The following is a 26,558-nucleotide window of genomic DNA, read 5'->3' on the forward strand; positions in this document are numbered from 1 at the left end:
AGTACTTATAATTATGCTCTTTGATACTAATAAAGGTAATTTAATAGGTTTTGGACTGATTTTATATTACTACTAAGAATCCAGACAACTTTGTAGCAAACAAACAAACATATAAAACCAAAACCAAACCAAGCAAACAAAAAAAAGGAAGGAAGGAGGGAAGAAAAGTAGGAAGGAAAGAAGACCTCTATCAATATGTAAGGGCCTGGTCAAATAAATTGCCAGGCATGTACTTGATGTACTATTATTATGCAGCCACTAAATGAGTTAGACCTGCCTGACTGATAAAGATGTCTGGGATACATGACGTGAAAACGTTAAAATAAGTGATGGGGGAAAAGCTAAATGTAAAATAGCTCAATGCCTGTCTATCCATCTATCTATCTAACGTGCGTGAGAGAGAGACAGAGATGAGAATTATACATGCAAATTCCAAGCTAACGGTGACAGCGGTTATCTCAGGGAACTGAGGCTTAGGAGGGACAGGATGGGATTTCACCTTTTACTTTATTAAATTTGGCATTGTCTGAGCCTTTTAAAAAGTCATAGGTAATGTATTAATTTTTTAAATGTGTTAAAAATAAGCATTTTCAATAATTAACGTTTTGTGCTTCATCTGTGTTTTCAGTTTAAAACCTATCTGGGGTCCACACACGTAACGAATTCTGATTATGTGATTCACAGTTGAAATCGAACCGGACGCCCAGGAAATTGGCGGCTGGTTCCAGGTGAGGCACGCGTAGGAGGTAGGAAACGAGACACTGAATCCTAGACCGGCCGGAAGTGCCCGTGCGCGGTGGGCCCCGCGGCGGGCTGGCGTCTTTCCCGCAGGGCCATTGTTCCCGGCGCGGTCCTCCCAGCGTCGGGGCGGGAGCCCCCAACCTCCTCACCTTTTCCAGGTCCGGTGAGTCGGCCCGGGAACCGGGGTTGGGTGGGTGTGGCTGAGAAAGGGGTGTGGAAAGTGAGCTTCGGCCCCGGGCCACTGGGTCGTGCCCCGCGATCCTGGAGCCGATCCGTCACCCGGGCTGGGGGGACGTTACGCGGGAGAGGTCTCGGGGAGGTTCACTGCGGTGAATAACGGCAGCAGGATTAGGACTCAGGGCAGGAAACGCCTGGAGTCTGGGGAAATATCCTCGGGGACAAGGAAGTTAAGGACAAATTTGTAAAGACTTTCTGCAGCCTTCCTCGTGGAGAGCCAGTGTCTATACACTCTCACTCTTTGGTTCTAAAAGCAGATGAAGGGGCGTTGAATGACTGCTTGTCAAGTGCAGAATGTGACATTTTCCGATTCCCTTTCCCTTAGTTCATTGATTCTCAAACCTTGGAGTGCGTACAAATCCCTGGGGAGCCTAGAAATTAAAAGTACATAATCAGGGCTCCCTGCTCTTCTCCTCCCACCCCTAAGCCCCGGATTCCGATTCCCTAGCTGTCTGCCACAGGGCCTGTCAAGCTGGAATTCAGCTTCTGGTCTGCACTCCTGACATTTTGGAGACACTCAGACCTCCTGGGTCTCAGACACTGCCTGGATATGAGCACACTTTTCTCTTGGGCTTCTGTGGATTCTTAGAACTGTCCGCACAAAGAATTTGACCTTAAGAAACTTACTTAACTTCCCCTGGCTCCCATTTCTTATCTAGTGAAATAGTGATTGTAATCAAACCTCAGAGGGTAATTGTGAGGATTAAATGTGGTCTTGTATCTGAAAGCATGTTGTAGACTGTTGTACAGTGTTGGCTGTTACTCTTAGGAAGCAGCAGAGCAGTGTGGAAAGCTCACAGGACTTGCAGTCGACCTAAGCTTTCCTTTCTGTAAATTTAGTAAAAATGAAACCAGCCTTAATGGTTGTTTTGAAGATTAATTTTAAAAACTCAAGTAAAGATTTCAATAAAAGTTAGTTCATTTAGTCAAAGACAAGAACAACAGGGACTTCCCTGGTGGTCCAGTGGGTAAGACTCCACGTTCCCAATGCCAGGGGCCCGGGTTCTATCCCTGGTCAGGGAACTAGATCCCGCCCCCCCCTAACTAAATGATCCCCCGTGCCGCAAATAAGACCCGGCGCAGCCAAATAACTAAATTTTAAAAAATTATTTTTAAAGGCAAGAGCAATATTTCCATTTATTCTTTCTCTAATTTGATTTTTATACAGTGAGTCTGAACTTTTTAACCATTCTGAGTGATCTGTATGGCCCTTAATTCCTCCATGAACTCCATATGGTATTATTGCTATTTCTTTTTCACATTAAAAAACTGAGATTGAAACAAGATAAGAAATTGGCACAAGGTCGAATAATTAGCAAAAGTTAGAACTGGAATAAAACCTAGGTCTGGGTAACTTGAAAACCTATGCTTTTTGTACATTATGACCTTATATTTTCCACTATTCTCATCTTTGGTTACCAAGTCACTTTACTTTCAGTGAAGAGCTTTAGGTGTATGACAGTTGCTTATATTATCAGTTTTTTGTCATTAACTATTGCCATTTTTCTACCTAAACAATGATTTTTACTGCTTAGGAGGGAACTTCCAAAGGTGTTTCTAAAACATAGCTCCAGCTAGAGGGTACCTTTTAAGCTGTTGAAGATCAAAATGAATACAGACTCCAAGGAGGTTATATCCCTGGATGTTGAAGCTCGTGATGTTTGGGAAGAACTGACAGTGAAAGCAGAGGCAGAAAGTCACCTCCAAATGCAGGAATCCGGACTGAAACGCAATAATCCACTGGCAAGGGAGATCTTCCGAAGGCGCTTTCGACAGCTCTGCTACCAGGAGACCCCTGGACCAAGGGAGGCTCTCACCCAACTCCGGGATCTTTGCTACCAGTGGTTGAGGCCGCATGTGAGCACGAAGGAGCAGATTCTGGACCTGCTGGTGCTGGAGCAGTTCCTGTGTATCCTGCCCAAGGAGGTGCAGGGCTGGGTGCAGGAGCACTGTCCAGAGAGTGGGGAAGAGGCAGTAATTCTGCTGGAGGATCTGGAGAGAGAGCTCGATGAACCACAACATGAGGTAGGAAGGGAGATTCGCCAGGGAAAGAGTATATGTAGGTCACCAAGGACCTTTGTGTCCTCTGCTTTGTATCCTCTTGACTTTGCTGATTAAATGAGACTCAGCTTTCTGCTTCTCTCTGGGAAATGTTTCTTTAGACAATTAATTTCTTCAGAAGTCACATCTTGTCTCTTTATTTCTAGATGGTAGCCTACAGACACCGACGAGAAGTCCTCTCTAAAGAGACAGTGTCTCTAGGAGAGCAGATGTCACTGGGCCTTCAGTCCCAGCCTAAGGAGCCCCAGCTCACATGTGACCCTGCTCAGGAGCCCCACCGTATCGGAAAGACAGGTGAGGGACAGGATTTATCTGGTGTTGAACATATCCCACCTGGTCAAGTACAAACCAACAAAAAACCAGAGCTGGGAAACCAGGGGGTCAGAAGACGCTTTACCAGCAATGTTCAGTGCTTCCGAGTGCCTAGTGTGCTTGTCTTTGTCCCAATCCTCTGCATGCAGTCTTCCCCTGGGTACTATCCTGGAAGCTGTCTTGTCTGCTGGCACATGGTACATTAGGAAGACTTTTAGGAATCACTGTGGAGCACAACTTTAGAGAATGGGCTTCAAGGTTTGACAGACAGGTTCATATCATGGCTTTGCCCCTTGGAAGCTGCTTGTACCTGGGCAGGTTACTTAACCGATTGATCAAGGTTTCTTCATCTGCAGAATGGGGTTAATAATAGTATTGTCTTAGTCTGCTCAGGCTGCTGTAACAGAATATCACAGACTGGGTGGCTTAAACAACAGAAGTTTTTTTCTCATAGTTCTGGAGGCTAGAAATTGAAGATCAGAGTTGGTTTCTGGTGAGACCTGTCTTCCTGGATTGTAGAGAGCGGCCTTCTTGCTGTGTCCTCACATGGGCATTCCTCTCTGCATGTGCCTGTGGAGAGAGGGAGAGAGAGACAGAGAGTCAGAGAGCGCTCTGGTAGTTCTTCCTCTTCTTCTAAGAACATCAGTCCTATTGGATTGTGGCCCCACCTTTAATTACCTTAATTATCTCCCTAAAGACCTTATCTCCAAAAACAGGGCTTCAGGGCTTCCCTGGTGGTGCAGTGGTTAAGAATCCACCTGCCAGTGCAGGAGACACGGGTTCGAGCCCTGGTCTGGGAAGATCCCACATGCCGCGGAGCAACTAAGCCCGTGTGCCACAACTACTGAGCCTGCACTCTAGAGCCCGCGAGCCACAACTACTGAGCCCACGCTCCTAGAGCCCGTGCTCCGCAACAAGAGAAGCCACCGCAATGAGAAGCCCGCGCACCGTAACGAAGAGTAGCCCCCGTTTGCTGCAACTAGAGAAACTCGGGTGCAGCATCAAACACCCAATGCAGCCAAAATTAAACAAATAAATAAACAAAAACAGGGCTTCAACATATGAATTTGCAGTGGGGATAACACAGTTCAGTCTATAACAAAAATGTACCTCAGAAGGTTGTTGTGAGCGTTGAATACAAACAATTTGTGAAAAACACTTGGCACGCATTGTGCTTAATATATAGTAACTGTTCTTATCAGAAACTACCAGTGCCACCCTTGTCAATTTGGGTTTACATTTGCAGTCAGAAGATATGAGATATGCTTAGTAGGTGGCAAACTGGATGAGAAAATCCAGTGGAATAGACTTTGCCATTTCCTTGTATGCAATCTCCTTAGTGGTGTCAGTACTGGGCACCAGTGGGTATAGTAGTGGGCACTTGGGGCTGAGTCAGCTGCCTTCCCATTCTAGCTCTCCCTGCAGAATTTGGCTCCAAATTCTGTCTAATTTCCCACACATAACATCACAGCCTCTTTCTGACTTGTTACCCTTCTGGTAACCCATCTACAGCAGAGGTTTCCTGTTTTCATTTTCACATTACCTCCATATGTATCCAAGTCACAGCTTTTCTTGCTGCTCTGCCTCCTGCTTCTATTCATTTCATTTATCCTACCAATCATACAGTTATCTTGGATTTTGGAACACATCTCTTGATTTAAATTAAAATTATATTTGATGAGTAAATTCTGTGCACACTGCAGACCTTCCTCTGACTCCCATGACTTCATCTTATTAAAATTCTTTCTGGTTTCATTTTCCCCCTTTATGAGCATCTTTCCAGTCAGTTTCTTTGCTACTTTCTTCCTCCTCTCCCCATGAACTTGGATTTTTCATTTTCCATTTATTTTCTCCTTTCTTCTACTTTCCAAACTGCACCTAGAACCCTGCTGAGAACCCTTCCTCCAGGGTACATCTGAGTAAGTCTGTTCCCCCATCCATCCATCTAGTCATTCATTCATTCAACAAATATTTATTAAGCATCTACAGTGGCTACAGGGGAGTATCCAGAGAGCATCTACAGATCAGAGAATTCTCCCTATAGGACTATCAATGCAGGTGTGTGTTATACATTTAGGACAAGCTTATTTTGTAAAGCAACATAGTATTTGGGATTAAAAGGACCAAATCGAAGTTCCAGCTGTTTGGTTTTTTAGCCAAGCAACATTTAAAGTTACTTTATATCACCGAGTTTGAATTTCGTTTAGAATTCTTAGTGATAGTAAAAAAAAAAATACAAATAATGCATAAGTTTACATAGTAAAAAGTAAAAGTTCTCCTCTAAGTCCAACTCCCCAGGAGTAACCACTCTTGTCAAATTGCTGTACATTTTCCAGACTTTTTTCTAAATATAGAGTCTGTCTAGCTATATGTCTGTCTGCCTTTTTATTTTTTTCCTAGTTCTTTTTTTTTTTTCCTAGTTCTTTAAAGAAGTGGGATAATAGCATCAGGGGGTTTGTGGTGAATTAGTTTGATAATGTATGTGAAAGTGCTTTGTAAGTCATGGAAGGCTGTATAAATGGTAATTATTAAAAGGTGAGAAATGTCTTCGTTTTTATATTCTACCCAGTTCCTTTGTGCATTTCAGATATAAATGTGAAGTTTGGGCAGCAGTACTGATCTCACTTGTGGCCCATTTCTTCTCTGCAGGCACATTTCTGTTTTGCAAACCTGTTGTCATCTCCCAGCTAAAAGGAGGAGAAGAACCATGGTCTCACCCCACAGGAGTCCTAAGAGGTACCTATCCAGGTGTGTGAGGGACAGTGCAGTTAGATGTGGGAGAAAAAGCCAGATGTTGATTAAAGGAGGGGGTTGGGGGCAATTTTCCTTGGGCTTTTCTGGGTTGCAAGGTGGGAATCACACCTGGGGAACCCTAAGAATTCCACAGCAGCTGCTCTCTAGCGTTTAGACAGTTTGGGTCTGTTTGTCTCCATTCTCACCTTCAACTCTTCCAAGCAGAGAGGGTCTAATTGGGTTGGTTGGACACTGTCCAACATGAACCAGTCCTACAGGCAGCCTTTGCCTCAGTGCTGGTCCCTGGGCCAGTCAATTGAGGCCATAGTAGTAGGGCTGATTTCAGTCCTTTCTCTTTTATTCATTCAGCAAATATTTATTGATCAGCCACTATGTGCCAAGCTTGCTTCTCAGGGAATAAACCAGAAAGATCCTGTTTCCGTGGAGATGAGATTGTAGCAAGGGGGAGACAATAAGCATATAAATAAGGAGATGATATGTTAGGAGGTGGTGTTATGGAATGAAGCACAAATAGAACTGCCTAAGGGGGTTATGACTGCTATGGATGGGGCACACAGATTATAGTTTTAAATAGAAGAATTAGGGTGAGAATTGAGCAAAAACTTGAAGGAAGTGAGAGAGTGAGGGTTGCTGTTATCTGAGGTCCAAGCTTTCCAGAAAGAGAGAGGCGCTAGAGCAAAGGCTTTGTGCTGGGGATGCACCTGGGATGGTTATGGATTAGAAACATGAAGTACTGCCTGAAGCACCTAGAATAGGAGAAGCTCAGCGCTTGTTCCATAAATGACTGACTGAATGAATGTATACATAAGGTCAGTTTCCTTGGAAAGGGTCACTTGGAGGCTCCCTGCCTCACAGAGGGGAGGGAGTTCTCAGGGAAGACTCCAAAGAAGCCACTCTGATCCTGACCCTTCTCTTCCTGTGAAGAAGTATAAAAAAAATTCTCTCCAGGCCCCATCCATGTTGGGGTGGATCAAGCTGCATTTCTCCAAAGAGGGCAAACCTCCCTCATTACCTAGAAGAAGGTGTTAACACACTGGCCCTTCTGCTTCTAACCTCCTCCCTACTCTATGACATAGAGTGACATCAGAATAGAAGCACCTTGCATTTCTGTGCACATAGTGACCCTCCTGTCACTAGGCTCAGGGAACAAGTGACATTTACCTGGTCTTTTTTGTTTCAGATGGAATGACCAAGACTGAGAACAGAGAGTTGGTGCTAAGGAAAGACTGTCCTAAGAGAGTGGAACCACATGGGAAAATGTCTTACGGACAGACCTGGGAGATATCACAGCAGGATCCGCGACACAGAGAAGTTGGTGACTGCAAGGGTGGGGTAGAGAGGCACTGGGGAAACCCCTTAGGAGCCGGACCACACAGATGTGAAGAATGTGGGAAGAGCTTTGCTCAGAGCTCAGGTCTTGTTCGACATCAAAGAGTTCACACTGGAGAAAGACCCTACGAATGTAATGAGTGTGGGAAAACCTTCAGTCGGAGTTCGGGTCTTTTTAATCACCGAGGAATCCACAATATTCAGAAACGGTACCACTGTAAGGAGTGTGGGAAGGCCTTCAGTCAGAGTGCCGGTCTCATCCAGCATCAGAGAATCCACAAGGGAGAAAAGCCCTATCAGTGCAGCCAGTGCAACAAGAGCTATGGTCGGCGTTCATTTCTCATCGAGCATCAGAGAAGCCACACAGGGGAGCGACCTCACCATTGCAACAAATGTGGGAAAAGCTTTAATCGCCACTGCAACCTCATCCGCCATCAGAAGATCCACGTGGTGGCAGAGCTGGTCTAATCCAAGCTGTGTGCAAGTTTTCCAGATCACTGGCCAAGTCGTGTGGGGTAGGTTGAGACTAGAAAACGCCTTTCTTCCTGTCTCCACTAAGTGTATTTTGGTCTGGGGACATTCAAAGAGGCAGGTTTGGGTTTTTGAAGCTGCTACTTTCCCTTTGGTTCCTTTGCGCCTTCCTGTTCTTACTACCCCCATGTCTCTTATTTGTTCTCTTTGAGATGGCTGCTAAACTTTTCTAATAATGTAATAAATGGCACTGCTATAGCCAACATGCCAGAAAGATCTGTATCTGTGTTTAACCCCTAAAGATCCCGTAGAGCTCTGCTGATGTTTTACAGTAAATGGGTCTTTGGTGTTCCCCGTGACCAGTACCTGCATAGTAAATACCTTTTGTGCCTACTGCTTCCCTCTGACACCTGCGTGATGCTCCCCTGGGATAGTGACCAGCACTGGCTGGGTTCCACTTACTTAACCACAGTTGGTCCTCACAACAACCACACAGGGAAATGAGTATCATCATTATCCTGTTTTACAGATGAGGAATTGAAGATTCACAAAACCCAAGCCTCAGCACCAAGGCTTAAACCCTGGACTTTTATTTTTAGTAACTTTAAATTATGGAATAATTTTAGACTTATAACAAAGTTGCAAAGATAGAGTGCTTATATACCGTTCACCCAGCTTCCTCTAGTGTTAACATCTCACATCGGGTCTTCTTAGTTAAACCCTTGGCTTTTGACTCCAAATTCCAATCTGTTTACAGTGTCATGCTTCATACTGGTATTCTCAGATTCCCTCATTTGAGCTTAGTCACCTGAAATTCCCTTAGTGCTTTCCCATCACATCTTCAGCGTTACAAAAAGTCATCGGTATTCTGAGTACAAGACATCGGAGCATTGGGCCATCATCCATAAGATGCTTTAAAAACTACCATATTAAATCTCCTGAGTTTTTCCCTTCTGTCGCTTTGCTTAGGTCTGGAGTTGTCTGCTGATGTTCTGATCTAATCTCATGTCCATTGTTTTTTTCACACTTAGGATCCTGGTGAATGCTCTCATTCAGTGTTCTACATACCTTCCCATATAACTGTATTTTCTTTGGAACTGCTATCCCTTTATCAGTCCTGACCTTTCCATCTGAAACAATAATCCAGTGAAAAGAAGGGACCTGTTGTAAGGGAGAAAATCTTCCAAATGAAATGCAAGAGTAGGAAGTTTGTGTATATCTGAAAAGTATATGAAGAGGGAATAATATGAGAAGGGCATGAGAAAGATGAAATCTGTGGTGCCAGGGGCCAGAAAGACAGAGAACATGTACATGGGATGAAGAAAGGAAGGAAAAGTTCAGACAGTGGACATCAGTCGGTAAAAGGACTGAAGATGGGCATAGGAACTTATCCAGAATGGTACAGAATGGTTATGGATGCGTCAAGATTTGACTGTGCGGGGCAAATATGCAACAAACTGTCAACATGGTAACTAGGGTGGATGGGGATTATATGGCCCTTTCACATTCTGTGTTACTTATCTTTGAACTGTGAATGTGATGATCCTACAGAGGTGGTATGGACCCCGCTTCCCAGTTACTAGAGATGATGCCATGCACACACACAAGAATGTATGAAAAATTTATTACTCTCATCATGGAACTCTCTGGAGATAGCAGGGCAGCACCCAAGCTGGTCCAGAACTGGCTTGAGTAGCATAAGGAGAGTGAGAGTTAGTGGCCCTGGTTTTTATCGTGATTAGGGGATGGGTCCAGGAAATAGTTCTCATTGCACAAATAGATAAGGGCTTGCATAGCTTGAACTTCCTTCAGGTGCCAAGTGATGAGGCACTGGGATTTCTTATAAACTTGCCCAGATGTGGGGCAGAAGGGAAGGGGAAGATAGAGGTTGAAAGCTGTCAGTGATCAAACATCAAAAATGGAGTCAAGATTTTTTAAAAATTACAGTTTAAAGAGAATCAATTCAGGAGATGCTTTTATTTACCATGTGATTCTGGTCTCTCTGTCCTTATAAACTAAGGAGTAATTACAAATTTAGCATTCAATCAATTTTTTAAAAAATGTGTGTAACCAGAAAAAACATGTGTTAAAAAACCAAAAATTCATACTTGTCCATTTGACTTCCTGAAACTCTCACTTCTGCAGAGTGGCTCACCTCCCTGTGAAGTCAGCTGAGGCTTTCTAGAAAAGGTGAGCCCCCAGAGGCAGCCTTTCCCCTCACCAGCCTCTTAAAGGGGATGTGGCTTATGGGACCAGAGGTGAAATTTCAGGGATTCCTGATCTGTTTGGAGACGTAACAACTCCTTCTTTCCTTCTCGAGAGGATCAGCTGGGACCTATGAGTAATTAAGAACATTTAGATTCAAAAGGGCATTACTATGGTAGTGATTAATTTTAATACACTGAGGACCCATAATGTCCATCATATTTTCAAAAGGGTTGGAGAACTAAATGAAGTCAAGAACCACTGCTCGAGGGGTGGTGGAATGACAAGAAATAGGTGAGGTGGAGCCTATTCAGAAAGAGCCCTGACTCACCCACTTTTGTTTTGTATCATACACACACACACACACACACACACACACACAGAGTCCCACATCAACCTTTTCATCTGCTCTCCTGGTTCACCAAGTTCTCTCTCCAGATCCTCCAGCACAGTCTCTACCTCCTCTTCACATTCTGGATGACATCCTCACACTCGGACCAGTTGCTGGTCATCCTACCCTTGAATATTTAACAAGATGATACCCAGTGCATCAGAGGCCAATGCTTTGGGGGCACTTTTAAGGTATAGAACTAATTGTTGAACAGAAAGGTATTACTATCAGATGAGCTAGATGAAGGCTGTAACCAGGAGATTCTCTGAAGCTCATATAGCAAGAAGTTAACTCAGAACTCAACCCACAATTTGGGAAATCCTAGATGTCTTCTACATTCTGTTCACCCTTAGGAAACTTTCTTTGACTCGTAGAGAAAATGCAGGTATCTGAGGCAGTGTTTCCAGGTTTGCCCAATCCCCTTGGGAGCAAGGTAGAGAAATGGAGAGAGAAGGAATATACTAGATTTCTCTTTGAGATCACATCAAAGGCTGGCTTTCATCACAGCTCATGCTGTAGCCTTTCACAGTGGCAGTACCTAATCAAGTGCTTGATGTCATTTGCCACTTTCCAACTTCCTCCACTTCTGTTATTTACTTTCCTGAATCTGTTTCCTTAGGTCTGACTGAAATTCCAGTCTTATTCATGGGACTGTGGACTACCCAAGCCAGGAGAGTCACCACTGTTACCTGTACAACAGCTGATGAATAATGTAGGTGAGAGGTACTGTTCATGAGAAACAATATAGGTAGAAATCTTACTGGATAACTGAAGCTCTGGGTAACAAAGCTTCTAGTGCTAATTTTGCTAGTAATTAGACGGGGAACTTGAGCAGTCCCTAAATTTCTCTGTGTTTCAGCAGAGAAGTGAATCTTTTAGTTTCAAGGGGGTCTTTAAAAGTGACCATGGGGAGGAGTTAATAAACTGAAATATTTTTAAGGAGTCTACAAATTAGCCGTAATACCTTTAATTTTGTCTGGCATCAGGTGACTGTTCCTCAAGAGGTAAAAGCAGTGCAAGAGTTAAAATGTGTCTAGAGTGAGTGCTGGCCTCCTATACCAATATATGTATATATCTTGAGGGAATTTGAATTATTAAAAAATCATTATGCATGCAAAGCTTTATCACTATAATACTGAAAGGGAATATATGTCTAAGGAAAATTCATAAGTAATGCTCCAAATCATGAGATAGATGTGTGTGCATAACCAGAGTCTTTGACCCAAGAACAAATACGTGCAAAAGGACATCGACAAAGACTGCTGGACATATTTTCTCAGATTTTAGGGGTCTGGGATTTCATTTTACTCTAGTAACAAGCTAATTAATTTAGCCTGTGATTGTTTCATGGAATCTGGCATAAAATACGAGTTCCTGGGCCAGAAACAAAGGATTTTATATGATTCTAAGGAGGCCCAATGCCTTTCACATTTTGCCTTCAGAATTTCATTGTGTTTCTCCAATGCATCGATGCCTGCCCACCTCCCCACCCCCCAAATAGCCATACTATTTAGAAGTCCTTGTAATTGTTATTCTTCTCCAATTCTCAAAACCCTTAGGCATGACAGTCCTCCTTGGGCCTTTTGTGCTCCTACACGTCTTGTTGCATGGGTCCAGGATATAAGGCCCTGATCTTTTTTTTACTTTTTTTCTTTTTTTCCCACCCCATTTCTTATAGATAGCAAGCCTAACACTTGTTATTCATAGATAGCAAGCAGCATGAGATCATCGTATTTACATCAGTTGCCCTTGCCCCCAAGTCCCAAGGAGGTGACATGATGGGCTCAGGTGGATGCTATACACACAACATGCCCATGCTGCATCCAGGGAAGCCTGAATTTAGGAAATCCTCAGCTTTTATAACAAGCAGTAAGTAAGCCTGGTAATTGACCACTGGGATGTGTTATCTCATCTTTCAAGATTACCAGCTACATAAACAATCTTGAGGAATAGACTGGTAAAAAAATGACCAGGGTCTTGTCCTAATTCTGTTTTATTCTTTTAGTCCTTTTTTTAAAACATTGTGCTCGTGACGTCCTATTAAAATTTATGTATTTATTCTTCTCATAGTTTATTTTTTTGTTAATCCCCACTGGAATATAAACTCCATGAGGGCAGAAGTCTTTGTTCTTTTTTTGTTACTGTTGTATCCTGAATATCTAAAACAGTGTCTGGCTCAGAAAAGTGACTCAATTAACATTATTGTTCATGTACAAGACTCCTACAGGTTAAATAATTTAAAGCTGTTAAGTCCACGTGTATATCATTTTCAACTTTACTATACAGTATATACTGACATAGTTTTTTTTTTTTTTGGCCGTGCCATGTGGGATCTTAGTTTCTAGATCAGGGATCTAACCCATGCCCCTGGCATTGGGAGCACAGAGTCTTAACCACTGGACCACCAGGGAAGTCCCTGACATTGCTTTTTTTTTTTTTTTTTTGCTGTACGCGGGCCTCTCACTGTTGTGGCCTCTCCTGTTGTGGAGCACAGGCTCCGGACGCGCAGGCTCAGCGGCCATGGCTCACGGGCCCAGCCGCTCCGCGGCATATGGGATCTTCCCGGACTGGGTCACAAACCCGTGTCCCCTGCATCGGCAGGTGGACTTTCAACCACTGCGCCACCAGGGAAGCCCCTGACATTGCTTTTTAAGATGAGCATACCGGCTTACACACCCATCAACTGTGTACAAGAGTTCAAAAATTTTCACATTCTTACTAGCAAATATTATTGAAGCTCTGCAAAATTTTGCTGAGGTATGGGTATGAAATGGCTTAAAATTTATCTTCTCTTAGTAAATAATGAGGTTAAGGATCTTTGCTTATGTTTGTTGGTCATTCCAGATTCCACATCTATGAATTGCCTGTGTATGGTTCTTGTCAATTATTCTGTTTGATTGTTGGCTTTTTTCTTTATTTGTTAGTGCTCTCTGTATAGTCTGTATATTGATCCTTGTTGATCATATGGCTTGCAAATATCTTCTGTCAGTCTTCTGTTTGTAGTTTCTACTTGTTTCCAGTATCTTTTGATGTAGTTTTAAATTTTAATGATGTCAAATTTACGAAATTTTTCCTTCACATTTTGTGCAGTTTGTGTATTTTAAAAGAAATCTTGCTTTATTCAAGAGCATAAAAAAATGCTTCTAATTTCTTTCTAAAAGTGTGAAAGTTTTCCTTTTTGACTTTTAAGTCTTTAAACAACTGGAAGTAATTTTTTATTTGTCAACCAAATTTTTTTTTCCATTTATATCAAAACATTGCAGTGCAATTTATCAAATACTGTATATACACATATACACCTACATGCCTACATCTATATTTATTTCTATAAGTAACTGTAGATATTGGGAATTGAGTTCACGCTGATACCTTCAATTCCAATCCAACACCACAGGATACATTTCGGCCTTTCTCTTTTTCATGTTTGTAACTCCTTTTCTGACATGAGGAATCTGGCTCCCAATATCTTGTATATTTACTTAATTGATTAATCCTTCCTGTGTGTAATCAATTTCCCCATGTCGTCTTGCTCCTCTCATGGGCTCAGACCTCAGATCTTACGTTGGTGAAACTTGAATGGGGTCTGTGGAGTAGGTAGTTGTAATATATCAGTGTAAATTTTCCTGCTGTAGCTTCCTCCCTTCACCCCTCTGAACACTCTTCTCACTCACTGGGGCTCCGAATTCACTCTGGGCTGGGCTGCCACCTCCTCTCCCACTTCCTTTGGCCCTACCTTTTGGATGGAATTATTCTGGAAGGAAGGTAGGATTTTGTTTAATTTAAAAGAAAATTACTATGGAAAATTTCAAACATATATAAGTGTAAAGAGAATATTACAATGAACCCCCCTCTGCCTCTCATGCAACTTCAACAGCTCTCATCTTTGCACCATTTTCTTTTTTCCTCTGTTTCTTTCTGAGTATTTCAAAGCAAATCTAGACCTTATATCAGTTCACCCACAAGTGCAAATTTCAGTATGAATTTCTAACAAATGAGGACTTTTTTCTTAACATGAACATAGTATCATTATGGCAACTAACTTGGTAGTGATTCCTTAATGCCATTGTGATATAGTTTTCCCAGTTGTCTCAAATATGCCATTTTACAGTTGTTTTGGTCTGATTAGGGCCCAAATAAGGTTTACCGTTGCATTTGGTTGGTATATCTATTCAGTCTCTTTTAATATATGACAGCTCCCCTTTTTCCCCTGCCCTTTTGAAAGATGCCATTTATTTGTTGAAGAACCTGAATCTTCTGTTCTATAGAATATAGAATGTCCCACATTCTGGATTTGGTTGATTACTTCTTTTAAGTATCATTTAACTCATTAATTCTCAAACTCAGCTGCATACTGGAATCACCTAGGAAATATTTAAAGTCATTCATGCCTGAGTCCCACCCTCTGACATTCTGATTTAATCGATTTCGGTTTCAGCCAAGGTATCAGGATGTTTTAAAAGCTCCCCAGTGATCCTAATGTGCTGAGGTGTTTGAAAACTGCTTAACTTGCTTCTGTATCTCACCTATACAAAGGCATTAGGATCTAGAAACTAGATTCAGGTTCACTTATTTTGCCAATGCTTCATGGCAGTGCCCTGTACCTAGTGTGGCAGCTCATCAAGAGAAGAATATTTTCTAGTAGTTTTCCTTTGTAACAGCCTTGACATCTCTCATTTTCTTAAGTTTTATCTCTTTGTTATCCCTTGAACTGAAGAGGGAACAAAAACTAGGGAATAAAAACTCAGGAAGGGAGCTTCCCTTGTGGCGCAGTGGTTGAGAGTCTGCCTGCTGATGCAGGGGACACTGGTTCGAGCCCTGGTCTGGGAGGATCCCACATGCCGCGGAGCAACTGGGCCCGTGAGCCACAACTACTGAGCCTGTGCGTCTGGAGCCTGTGCTCCTCAACAAGAGGCCGCGACAGTGAGAGGCCCACACACCGCGATGAAGAGTGGCCCCCGCTCGCTACAACTGGAGAAAGACCTCGCACAGAAATGAAGACCCAACACAGCCAAAAATAAATAAATAAATAAATTTATAAAAACAAACAAACAAAATAACTCAGGAAGGTATCAGCATGGTATTCTTCCATTTAATGAACTTCTACCAAACTTGTATTCCATTGGGTAGAAAGGGGACTTACTGACATCTTGGTCCACCAAAATAACTTTGCAGTCATTTCTGGCTTAAAATCTAATCCTGCCTGGTTCAAAGGAATCTCGGGGCTTCCATTTTAGGGTAGGCCTAATTTATTATAGGCCAGGCATTGTTCTAAGCACTTTACACAAAAACTCACCTTAATGCTCACAACATCCCTTTCATCAATGCAATAATCAATAAACATCTATAATAATAATAGAAAGGAGTTTTATTTGAGCCAAACTGAGGACTGTAACCCAAGAGACATGGATTCAAGAAGCACTTGAATTGTGTTCTGTCAGACTACAAAATGGGGGGCGGGGGCTTAGGTAGGCAAAAAACAGTTTGTACACAAATTGTCAAGAATTAGGATTGGAGGGGACTTCCCTGGTGGTCCAGTGTTTAAGAATCTGCCTTCCAATGCAGGGGACATGGGTACGATCCCTGGTCGGGGAACTAAGATCCCACATGCCACAGGGCATCTAAGCCCACGTGCTCTAGAGCCCACGTGCCACAACTAGAGAGCCTGCATGCTGCAACTACTGAGCCTGCACATGCACCACAACGAAAGATCCCACATGCCACAACTAAGACCTGACACAGCCAAATAAATAAATTAGGATTGGAGCTGGCAAGAAGTAAGGGTACTTGCTAAGCAAGGGTTGGTTGGGGCCCAAAATGGGTTACATAGTTACAAGGGGAGACCTTGAGACCTTAAGGTTGCAGCTGGCAGCTACTAGCAGATATTGTTTTGAGAACAGCTGGTAGTGTCCTTGAGTTTGATACAGTTTAGAAAATTCAGGTTCTCAGTGACGCAGGAACATTTCTGAAACCACATGCACAATGGTTACCCGGTTCCATTTTGGATGCCCGAACCACAGTTTCATATCTTGTCAGAACAAAGAACAAATATCAAACATGACGGGTGCATTCCTTCAAGGTTTCAAAAGAGACAGATTAGCACATACACAGCGAGTCAGCATGACCTTGGTGTCTGGGAAGGGACTCTTATCTTTGAAGGAGTAATAGCATTGGCATCATGGGCAGGCTGGGGGGGGATTTATCTCTGTCTTCAAAGTGGAGATTGTGAACAATATGGTAAATGCATTCTTTTTTAATGGTTAGAACAGATGTACACCATATAAGTCAGAATGACTTCCCCATACCTCAACAGGCAAAAATTTCCTCCATCACTATCTACTGTTACTATCCCCATTTATAGATTGGGTAAGTCAGGCACAGAGAGGATAAGTAATTTACCAAGGTCACCCAGCTAGTACGTGGTACAGCCAAGATTACATACCCAGGAAACTTGGCTTGAGAGTCGGCGGATCTAACCACTATTCCAGACCATAAATGAGGGCTGGAAAGAAACAAGAATGAAAGCCCAAGATAGTATGGTCCCTGATGCCAGGGACTAGAGAGTTTCTGATAGTGGGAAGCCTGGAAATTCTGGTTGCCTGAGAGGAAGCCATGGAAAATAGAAAGTGGTAGCTGTTGTGTGTGGAGGGGAAGAGGGACAGAATCTCTAGTTACTTTTGCAGGAGCAATCTCAATGTCTTTGTTGGCAGTTTGCCGCCTACAGTGTGTTAAGGTGAGGACTAGAGTCAGAGATAGGAGGGCTTTCCTTCAAGTAGTTTAGCCTTGAAAGGGAAGGAAGAATGGCAGCTGGAGTGGAGCAAGAGCCAGGGGCAGCCACTGCTTCTCCAAGCAAGTGCCTGGTGATGTGGTCTTCGATGTTTCTGAGAGAAAGGGCATGTCCTCCTGCCTGGTGCTCTGAGGAAGCTCTGCTTTCTACTGAATTTTAGTGTCAATCTTATGCCAGCTCTGTAGTCAAGCTTTTCATCAGAGCATGGGGGGGGGGCACAACAGCATTCTTACAGGACTGAAAGATCTAGTCTTATTTCTTATGATACAGAGCCTGTCATCCTTTTTTTCTCCTTCCCCTAACTGCTTCCCTTGAGTGGAGGTAAGGGCGTGGTTGCTAACGGGTTAACTCGGGGACAACCACCGAGAGGTGCTTCCTAGAGAGCCCGGGAAGTGGCATTGATTCCCACCGAGGCTTCCTGTGCCCCATCCTCAATTTTTCTCCAGCATCTGGAATCTGTTCATTCCACCAAGACATCCTTTGGGGTTACTTATTGTGGGATTCGGGGTGGGGTGCAGAGGAGGACGCTGCAAAGGCACGGACTACAGGGGGCAATCTGTGAAGTTGCGCCCCAGGGGTGTCCTGGGCCCCTGGACACGCGGAAGGGGACCACTGCAGTTTTACAGTATAATTGTGATTTCCCACCTTTCAAGAATTTTCCGAAGAAATACAACTCCCAGCTAGACTGAGGCCCAAGTACTGCCTTGGTCCAGGATGGCTAGAGAATCGAAGGAAAGCGCAGCCTTGGACGCCCAGTCTGCAGAGGACCGGACCGGGATCCTGACCGTGAAGGTGGAGAAGGAGGAAGCCTCCGCCTTGGCTGCTGAGGCGGTCGCCCCAGGCAGCCCAGCTCCGGGCTCCGAGCACTCCCGCCAGCGCTTCCGAGGCTTCCGCTACCCGGAGGCTGAAGGGCCCCGCGAGGCTCTGAGCCGGCTCCGGGAGCTCTGCCGACTGTGGCTGCGGCCAGAGGTGCACACTAAGGAGCAGATCCTGGAAGTGCTGGTGCTGGAGCAGTTCCTGACCATCCTGCCGGGGGACCTGCAGAGCTGGGTGCGGAAGCAGCATCCGGAGAGCGGGGAGGAGGTGGTGGTGCTCTTGGAGTATTTGGAGAAGCAGTTGGATGAGCCGATGCCGCAGGTAGAGAGAACAGGTTTAGCCTCTGAAAGCTGTGGTCTGTTTCTTCCTGAAATCTCCAGATCAGAGTGAGGGGCTTTTCTTTAAGATCCAGAAGTTCTCAGTCTCTTTTTGTACCTGAACCTCTTTGCCAGTAAGGTGAAGTCCCTGGACTCCTTCACATAATAGTATTTTTTAAATACATAAGGGAAAATATAAAGGATTAAAAGGAACTCAATTATATTGAAATACAGTTAGCAAAGCATTAAATGTATTATAAAGTTATATATGTGCTTTTTAAAATTAATGCACTAAATATTAACATCTAGAGACAGGCCTAATAACTAGTATAATTTCAAAGTGGCGATGAATGACTTTGACATTTACCTGATTGTAATGTGGTATGAGAACATCTGCAGTTTCAGTTGGTGACAGATTCCTGTGTACTGCTTATAACACCTTGGTTTGTTGCTTCCATTCATAATTGAAGGAAATGCTAAATTTTGCTTAGAAGCTAGTAAAAATAAAGTTATTTTTCCTATTCACATTCATGGAATACGTGGGAGGGAGTCGGTGGACCACAAGTTAGAAACCCCAGGGCTCATTTTTACTTGCACCTTCCTGAATGTTGTATGAGTCTATTTTCCCTTTGCAGTATTCTGTGTCCTTGTGTGTTCCTTTCAGCATGTACATAACCAGACCAAAGACTTCTAACCCATGACCCAGAGACCAAGGTTCTTGAGTTGGCATTAGTGCCCCTTAGCCCTGTAATAGAGAAAAATCATCTCAAGTCTCAGCTTCAGGCTCTTCATTCTTTACAGAAGATATGGGAAATTCTAAGCTGCACATGAGCTAATTATTATGAAAGTGACTTGAAAATTAATTAATGACAAATGTCTGGAAGGAAACCTTCATTTAATGAGGACATATCATGTACCAGGCCCTGTGTTAGGTGATTTCACACACTGCAATCTTATTTGCTGGTCTCCAAAACCCGATAAGCTAGAAATTATTATTTTCATTTTTAGATAAGAAAACATATTAGTATTCTCTGAGAATTTAGCCCCAATTCCCAAAGAGTTTTCATAAAAGCACAAATATATATAATGAGGGAGTACAGAGTAATGCTTAAGAGCGTGGGCACAAGATTCATTCTGCCTGAGCTCCCATCCTAACATTTCTGCTTTTACCTGGGTGACCTTGGGCAAGTTGCTTAAACATTGTGCCTCAGTTTCCCCATTACAAAAATACAGATAATAAAAGTACCTAGCTCATAAGGTTGTTGTGCTCTACATCAAGTGACTTAATATTCATGAAGCTCTTAGAAATAGTGCCTGGGAAATAGAAAGTACTAGCACAGAGAGAGTGTGATAGAAGTGTCTGATGAATAAATAAATGAATGACTTCTAGGTCCCAGGTGGTGACCAGGGGCAAGAACTGTTCTGTTGCAAGATGGCAGTGTTGACACCAGCTCAGAGGTCACGAAATACCCAGTTCCAGCCAAGAAAGGCTCCACTCAAGCATGAATCTCTGGGATCCCACTCCTTACCAGACAGAAGTGAGTATTATCTTCTGGGCAATATGAATTCTGCAGACTCCAACCAATTTTATTTAAGGATCACCTACAAGATCTATTGATGGGTGTCTTATATGCCCCTTGCAGATCTACTTTACTTTGAGACTGAGACTAATAGGGAAATTTCAAACAATAGTGGAAAGCTTTCCTAACCAAACCTAGACATGGTAAATAAGACTTTATTAAAATTGGTGTTTGGAAAGAGTTGATTTTTGTAGCAACACAGTGATCTCCATTCATTCAACATATATTTCTGGAGGCTCCCTATGTGGTAGCCAGTGTTGTAGGTACCAGGGATAGCACTGTCAGTAGGACAGATTTCTTCCTCCAATGGAACTTACATTCTAGTAAGGAGAATAGCAAATAAATTAATATGATTTCAGATATTGGTGAGTGCTATGAGGAATATAAGGCAGAATATGTAAAGCCAGTCAGAATATTCCAGAATTGTAGGATTTCTACAAACCAAAGAGTATAAATCTTCTAAACCTGTCACTTAGAACAGGGTGAAAATCACTCAGTAGGAAACTTTTATGTTCCCGAGTGTTCCCCACATACTGTGAACATCTGGGCAGATTTCCAAGACAAACAACACTGGGATACACCAGCCAACAGGAAATCTTTATTTCTGAACAGAGGTCCTAGTCTAACCTAACTTGTTTACTGCCTCCAGCAAAGTTCACCTTTCATAGGAAAACCTAAAGTTCCCCTTTACTTCTCTCAAATCTGAGCAAGTTCTATATAGGCAGACTCCCATTTCCTCCTTTCTGGGCCCAGCCTTATCTGACTCCTCTTAGTCTTTCAGAACTAAAGAATAAAGCACCCAGGGCTTCCCTGGTGGCACAGTGGTTAAGAATCTACCTGCTGATGCAGGGGACACGGGTTCGAGTCCTGCTCCGGGAAGATCCCACATGCTGTGGAGCAACTGAGCCTGTGCGCCACAACTACTGAGCCTGAGCTCTAGAGCCCACAAGCCACAACTACTGAGCCTGCGTGCCACAACTACTGAAGCCCATGTGCCTAGAGCCCGTGCTCTACAAGAAGAGAAACCACCACAATGAGAAGCCTGTGCACCGCAACAAAGAGTAGCCCCCGCTCGCCACAACTAGAGAAAGCCTGCTCAGAGCAACGAAGACCCAATGCAGCCAAAAAAAAAAAAAAAAAAAGAAAGAAAAGAATAAAGCACCCAAAGAGCTACTAAAGAAATTTTAACAACAATGAAAATCCTTGGGACTTCCCTGGTGGTCCAGTGCTTAAGACTCCGTGCTTCCACTGCAGGTTGTGCGGGTTCAATCCCTGGTCAGGGAAGTTCCTCATGCCACATGGTGCGGCCAAAAAAAGAAACCACAGAAATCCTCTTATTCCCTCTCTCAGCAAAATTCAAGATTAAAGACTCTTCAGATGGAATGCTTTGTTTTGTTTTTATGTTGCTACCACTTCTTACCAAGGATCCAGCCCATTGTTTTGTGCATCTGTGGAGTACATCACATCTCTTCAGGCCATAGGATTTGAGCTGGCAGGGATCAGGAATTTTGGAAAGACACACTGTATAAACTTCTTTATGGGAATTTATGCAGTTTTTGAACTTGGACTCCACGGCTCACGGAGGCTGAATGCCAGGGAGGTTGAATGTCAGGGTCAATCTCATCCAGAGCTTCTTTCCTTCTTAGTTCTCCAGGTTCCTAGGCTTGCCTCTGGAGGGCGCTGCAGAGGAGATGAAGTGGTAGCCGCCAGGCTTGCCCCAGAGTCCCAGGTGAGGTGGAACCCCTGTCCCTCCCCCAGCACCCAGCACCCTTCACTGCTGATGGGCTTCCCATCAGATCCCTTTCTCTCCATGCCTCCTCCACCCTCATCCTGGATCTACATGGAGTTTGAGTATTCTCATTTATCCCAAGGTTGCTAATCATCATCTGTCATTATTTTGGTATTCACTTAAGAAGATTTTCCTGTTTCACTCCTAGCTTGGAGACTGTGCTTCCCTGCTCTTCCTAGCCATCTGTTTGGTCAGCTCCTTCATCAAGGAGATTTTCTCTTCAGCAAGGGAAATTTAGCAAATACAAACTGAAGATTTTGTTGTGATGGTGATGTAGTTTTGTTTTTTTAAGTATCATAAACTGTGCTGCTAGTGAGGGATATAGAGTCATGCCCGCTGCCCTCTAGGAACTTAAACTTGAAGGAACAGATAAGGCATGTGCTTTTAGTCTAAGATTTAATATTACAATTTGAATAGTCTTTACTTAACCTGGATTTTAATTTCTTACCCAGTCTTTCATGTCCTGCTTGAAGATCTCAGTATTTGAGGCTCCGTAGAACCTATTTTCCCTGGTTTTTCCTCACCTCAGACCTAGATTTCACTGTATTTTAAAATCATTAATACAAATAAGCCCCCATCCCCACTTTGCCAAAGCACACCACAAATATTTTGAAAAGTTTGGATATGGTTCCACTCCTTTTACTGCACTGGCCCTTGTTTTTCCAAACCTTTCACCTTCTGGACTGTTTAGATGTTTATGTGAAAGTACTGATAATGTGTGTATTTCTTTCCTTTAATGGTTATTTTTTTGACAGAGATGTTATTAGAGATAGGGTTAAGTAGGCATAAATATGCCATACTTGCTTTTTTGTAAAGAGCTCCTGTAAAGGGGATGCTCCTTCATTGCATGTACCCAGCTTTGGGAGTGATTTTGGGCAAGAGGAATTACATGGCATTACTCACTGTTTCAGGGGCTGCTGAAAATGGAAGATGTGGCCCTGACCCTCACTCCTGGATGGACACAGCTGGATTCATCTCAGGTGAACTTCTACAGAGATGAAAGGCAGGAGAACTGTGGCAGCCTGATCTCCTTGGGTAAGACTAATGGGCACTGATTTCTTATAAGGTTTCCTGGCTTCCTTTGTGTATTAGAATCTACTAGGCTGTTAGAAACTGTTTGAATTATGTTTGGAATTAGAATCACCATTTCTGAATCCCAACTACTAACCAGCTGTGTGACTAGTTTATTAACCCTTCTGAGCCTTGCTTTTTTATCTGTCCTGCCAGTGTCCTGGTCAGTTCAGTTTAAGTGGGAGGAAGGAGGTACAGCCCTTAGTACAGGTCCAGCTCATAGTAGATGCTCAGTAAATGCTGATTTCTTCCCCTTCCCTTCCTGTTGCTAGCCCTGATAGTGCAGGAGAGCTGAGGGATCTCTTCAGGAAGTGGGCCATGGGACCATTGAGTGAGAGCTAGAAGTGAGCCAGAGATTGAATGCAGAGCCTGGCCTTAGAGATGAGCGTGCAGTGCAGAGGCGCACAAGATTGCCTGGCTTGTCTGAGTTCACATAGCTCACTGGCAGCACAGTGGGGGCTCCAGCTCAGATCTCCCAGCACTGATGCCAGTTTTATTTGGCAGACCCTGCCTCTGCCTAGGGTGCAGCCAGAGATGACTGCACCTTCCAGTGGTCAGTGAGTTCTGAGTTCCTACTTTCCCTGTTTCTCACAGAACATTTTAGAAATCCTTTCACTTGCCTTGTTTACTGTCACCTTCTGCTCAGCCCTTTTAGTATCTAATCCTAAGCACATGGCCCCGCCTTACTTTCTTAGAACTTAGAGCATCTGCATTTATCCCCAGCACAGTCTTCAGGCCTCACCACCTTCCCTCCAATCTCTCCATTCCCAGATTGTAGCCTTCTTCCAATGGCCCCATTCTCATTCTCAGGTCTCCCTCCCCAGCACCCCTGTTCTCCCCCTTTGTTCCCATCTTTATTCTAATACTTAAATCTTCATCCATGGCATGTATACACCTCTATAATTCTTGCCTCCCTGGGATTCATCACGAAGCTCTCCCCTGTGGCAGGGCGTAATTGACAGTTGCTGGTCATTTGTTGTTCAGGTGGTGCAGTGCAGACGAAGATCAGGGACCTGCCTCCAGACGAGGACCATCCAGGACAAGAGTCTGGGCAGATACCATGCCACCTGGGTGAAGCCATTGGCCAGATTCCTGCACGTGCAGAAGCTGGTGATCAGGAGGGCAGGTTACAAAGAAAGCAGAAAAGTGCTGCAGGGAATAGGCGGCATTATTGCCATGAATGTGGGAAGACTTTTGCTCAGAGTTCAGGCCTGACTAAGCACAGGAGAATCCACACTGGGGAGAAACCCTATGAATGTGAGGAGTGTGGCAAGACCTTCATCGGGAGCTCTGCCCTCGTCATTCATCAGAGAGTCCACACTGGGGAGAAACCATATGAGTGTGAGGAATGTGGCAAAGTCTTCAGTCACAGTTCAAACCTTATCAAACACCAGAGAACTCACACCGGGGAGAAGCCCTACGAGTGTGATGACTGCGGGAAAACCTTTAGCCAGAGCTGCAGCCTCCTTGAACATCGCAAGATCCACACTGGGGAGAAGCCATACCAGTGCAATGTGTGCGGCAAAGCCTTTAGGCGCAATTCACATCTCCTGAGACATCAGAGGATCCACGGCGATAAAAACGTTCAGAATCCTGACCGTGGAGAGACCTGGGAGAGTCAGGGGAGGATGGAAAGCCAGTGGGAAAATGTTGAGGCTCCCGTGTCTTATAAATGTAATGAGTGTGAGAGAAGTTTCACTAGGAATAGAAGCCTTATTGAGCACCAAAAAATCCACACTGGTGAGAAACCCTATCAGTGTGATACATGCGGAAAAGGCTTCACCCGAACTTCATACCTTATTCAACATCAGAGAAGCCACGCTGGGAAAAAAATTCTGTCTCCATGACCCATGTCTTATATGCCAGAGTTGGTGCTCACTCCTCGTTGAACTGAAGCCACCCTGGAGCCCTTGCTGACTAGAAAATTGTGAGCTGGGCTTTATTTACTCCCACACGTCATCAGGTGTTTGTTAGAAAATAGAGACTGGCTGAGATGAATTATCTTCTACATCTTAGAAGGTGATTGAAAAAAAAAAACAACTTGTTTGATAAGAGGCTATGGGAGAGTTGTCTGGAAGAGGTCAGACCTGAAATGATTCTCACCTTTTAGACTTAAATGGGCTTCTAGACTGGCTAATTAATCACCCTCGGCCAGCACTTTATGACGTCTCCTGGGTGGATGGCTCTGATTTGGGGGGCTGCTGCTCTGACTGTTCATTTTGCCTATAATGAATTCCTCACCAGTTGGTTGGATCAATGATGTCTTATACCCCCATTGTGCCTTGCATACAGGTGCTATAAACATTTATTAAATATACCAGTGAAACGACCTTCATAGCTCTGAAAATCTAATGTTGTCTAGATTTCTGAGGACTATCTAAGGCCATTTGTGTTCGTCTAATTCTCTGAGGTTCTAGATTCTGGGTCTAGAATATTTATCTAGATTCGGATTCTAGTATATTTATTGTCAAATATGTAAGATTGTCAGAGTTGGGGTGGAGGAATCCATATTTCTTCACCAGCATAGTAGTTATAGTAAGAATGCCTTAAACAGCTTCTTTATCATTAAGACATTGTGAGACTGCTCCATCTGTACAATTCCAGTCTATAGTCAACGTTAACTACATTAGTTCATATTAATTTTGCTACTCTTTAGGGGGAAACCTTTCACATTCAGGTAAATAAAAATCAATTTATCAAGTCAGATCAAAACTATTATGAATCTTGACGAAAATCCTATGATGCGAGAATTCCCTGGCTGTCCAGTGGTTAGGACTTCACACGGCCACTGCTGAGGGCCAGGTTCAATTCTTAGTTCGGGAACTAAAATCCCACAGGCTGTGCAGCCAAAAAAATTTAAAAATTAAGAAAAAAAATCCTATGATCCTCAACAGCTTGTTTCTAACCTTTCGGTTATCTTGGGCCTAACCAAATGCCAAGACACCATCCATATCCCTCTCTCCCAACTTAAAGCCAAGTGTGCATGAAAGCTCATGCCAGCTAAGCTTCAACTCCCTCCAGGTCAGAGGATTCACACCAAACGTTTATAACAAGTATTGTTCATGTTTTTAAAACTGCCCTGTGGTTGGGGAGAGGGAGATTGGGTCAGAGGCAGCCAATGTTGATAGAGACCCAAGTATGGGCAGTAGGAGAAAATGTATCTTTTCAGAAACACATTGGGAGTCCTGGGTATCTGACCAAAACGATTCCACAACATTCAAAGTATCAACCTGTGAAGTCAAGACTCTCAAGAATTTCACGATATCTCCTGTTTTCACCCAGATCACCTTCTGCTAAGTTCTTCAGAGACTGCTACCTTCTTCGTAGGTGCCTGAGTGCCCGTCCCCAGCTTCCAGCTTTAACAAGAATGGGTTCTGCCTCTGAGGAAATCGTCCCCAGCATAGCGTTTTCTTCTGTTCTCAAGTACCCTTGCTGGATTCCTGCTCTGAAGTACCCCTGGCTGACTAGGGACTTTGCAAACGGTGGGGCTCTTCCTTTATCATTTCCCTACAATCTTTCATTGCCTTCATTATCCCCTTGTTGCAGTATAATTTAAAACTTTAGTGTTCTAAAATCCTGTAGACGTCCTCCAGTTAATCTTTTCTAGCCTTTTAAAATTTCCTTTTAAATTAACCGTATTTTTGTTACCTCCGCAAAGCTAGCCATTTCCTCTTGTCTCCTTATCTTTATTTTTCCTAAA

General features: G+C 43.5%; 2 protein-coding genes across 5 annotated transcripts; both read left to right on the forward strand.

The window, feature by feature from the left end:
• Positions 1-784: 784 nt before the first annotated feature.
• Positions 785-12,775, forward strand: LOC307192294 (zinc finger and SCAN domain-containing protein 9-like). 4 transcript variants are annotated; one of them, XM_079933070.1, is made up of 6 exons: positions 785-899; positions 2,514-3,003; positions 3,186-3,333; positions 6,001-6,099; positions 7,286-7,949; positions 11,121-12,775. In XM_079933070.1, exons 2-5 carry the CDS (start codon positions 2,587-2,589, stop codon positions 7,900-7,902), a joined length of 1,281 nt encoding a protein of 426 aa, XP_079789196.1. In that variant the 5' UTR covers positions 785-899; positions 2,514-2,586; the 3' UTR covers positions 7,903-7,949; positions 11,121-12,775. The 4 variants fall into 4 exon arrangements, with proteins under 4 accessions (XP_079789196.1, XP_079789194.1, XP_079789197.1 ...); XM_079933068.1 differs by lacking the exon at positions 11,121-12,775 and having other exon boundaries at positions 7,286-8,395; XM_079933071.1 differs by lacking the exon at positions 11,121-12,775 and having other exon boundaries at positions 6,001-6,087; positions 7,286-8,395.
• A 4,974-nt stretch (positions 12,776-17,749) lies between these two features.
• Positions 17,750-24,835, forward strand: LOC307192291 (zinc finger protein with KRAB and SCAN domains 4-like). Its single transcript, XM_079933064.1, has 5 exons — positions 17,750-18,422; positions 19,809-19,956; positions 21,645-21,727; positions 22,699-22,822; positions 23,843-24,835. The coding sequence occupies exons 1-5, from the start codon at positions 18,000-18,002 to the stop codon at positions 24,703-24,705; spliced, it is 1,641 nt and encodes a 546-aa protein (XP_079789190.1). The 5' UTR covers positions 17,750-17,999; the 3' UTR covers positions 24,706-24,835.
• Positions 24,836-26,558: the final 1,723 nt, after the last annotated feature.

Source organism: Stenella coeruleoalba, assembly GCF_951394435.1.
Source record: "Stenella coeruleoalba genome assembly, chromosome: 10".
In the NCBI taxonomy this organism is placed as follows: Eukaryota; Metazoa; Chordata; class Mammalia; order Artiodactyla; family Delphinidae; genus Stenella; species Stenella coeruleoalba.

What these genes read in the sequence shown, in the direction of transcription:
- LOC307192294 (XM_079933070.1), top strand. Translation starts at nt 2,587, where the DNA reads ATGAATACAGACTCCAAGGAGGTTATATCCCTGGATGTTGAAGCTCGT. An exon ending in CCACCGTATCGGAAAGACAG is followed by an intron (nt 3,334 to 6,000) that starts GTGAGGGACAGG and finishes TCTTCTCTGCAG; the next exon opens with GCACATTTCTGTTTTGCAAA. An exon ending in CCTAAGAGGTACCTATCCAG is followed by an intron (nt 6,100 to 7,285) that starts GTGTGTGAGGGA and finishes TTTTTGTTTCAG; the next exon opens with ATGGAATGACCAAGACTGAG.
- LOC307192291 (XM_079933064.1), top strand. Translation starts at nt 18,000, where the DNA reads ATGGCTAGAGAATCGAAGGAAAGCGCAGCCTTGGACGCCCAGTCTGCA. An exon ending in CCACTCCTTACCAGACAGAA is followed by an intron (nt 19,957 to 21,644) that starts GTGAGTATTATC and finishes TTTCCTTCTTAG; the next exon opens with TTCTCCAGGTTCCTAGGCTT. An exon ending in TGGCAGCCTGATCTCCTTGG is followed by an intron (nt 22,823 to 23,842) that starts GTAAGACTAATG and finishes TTTGTTGTTCAG; the next exon opens with GTGGTGCAGTGCAGACGAAG.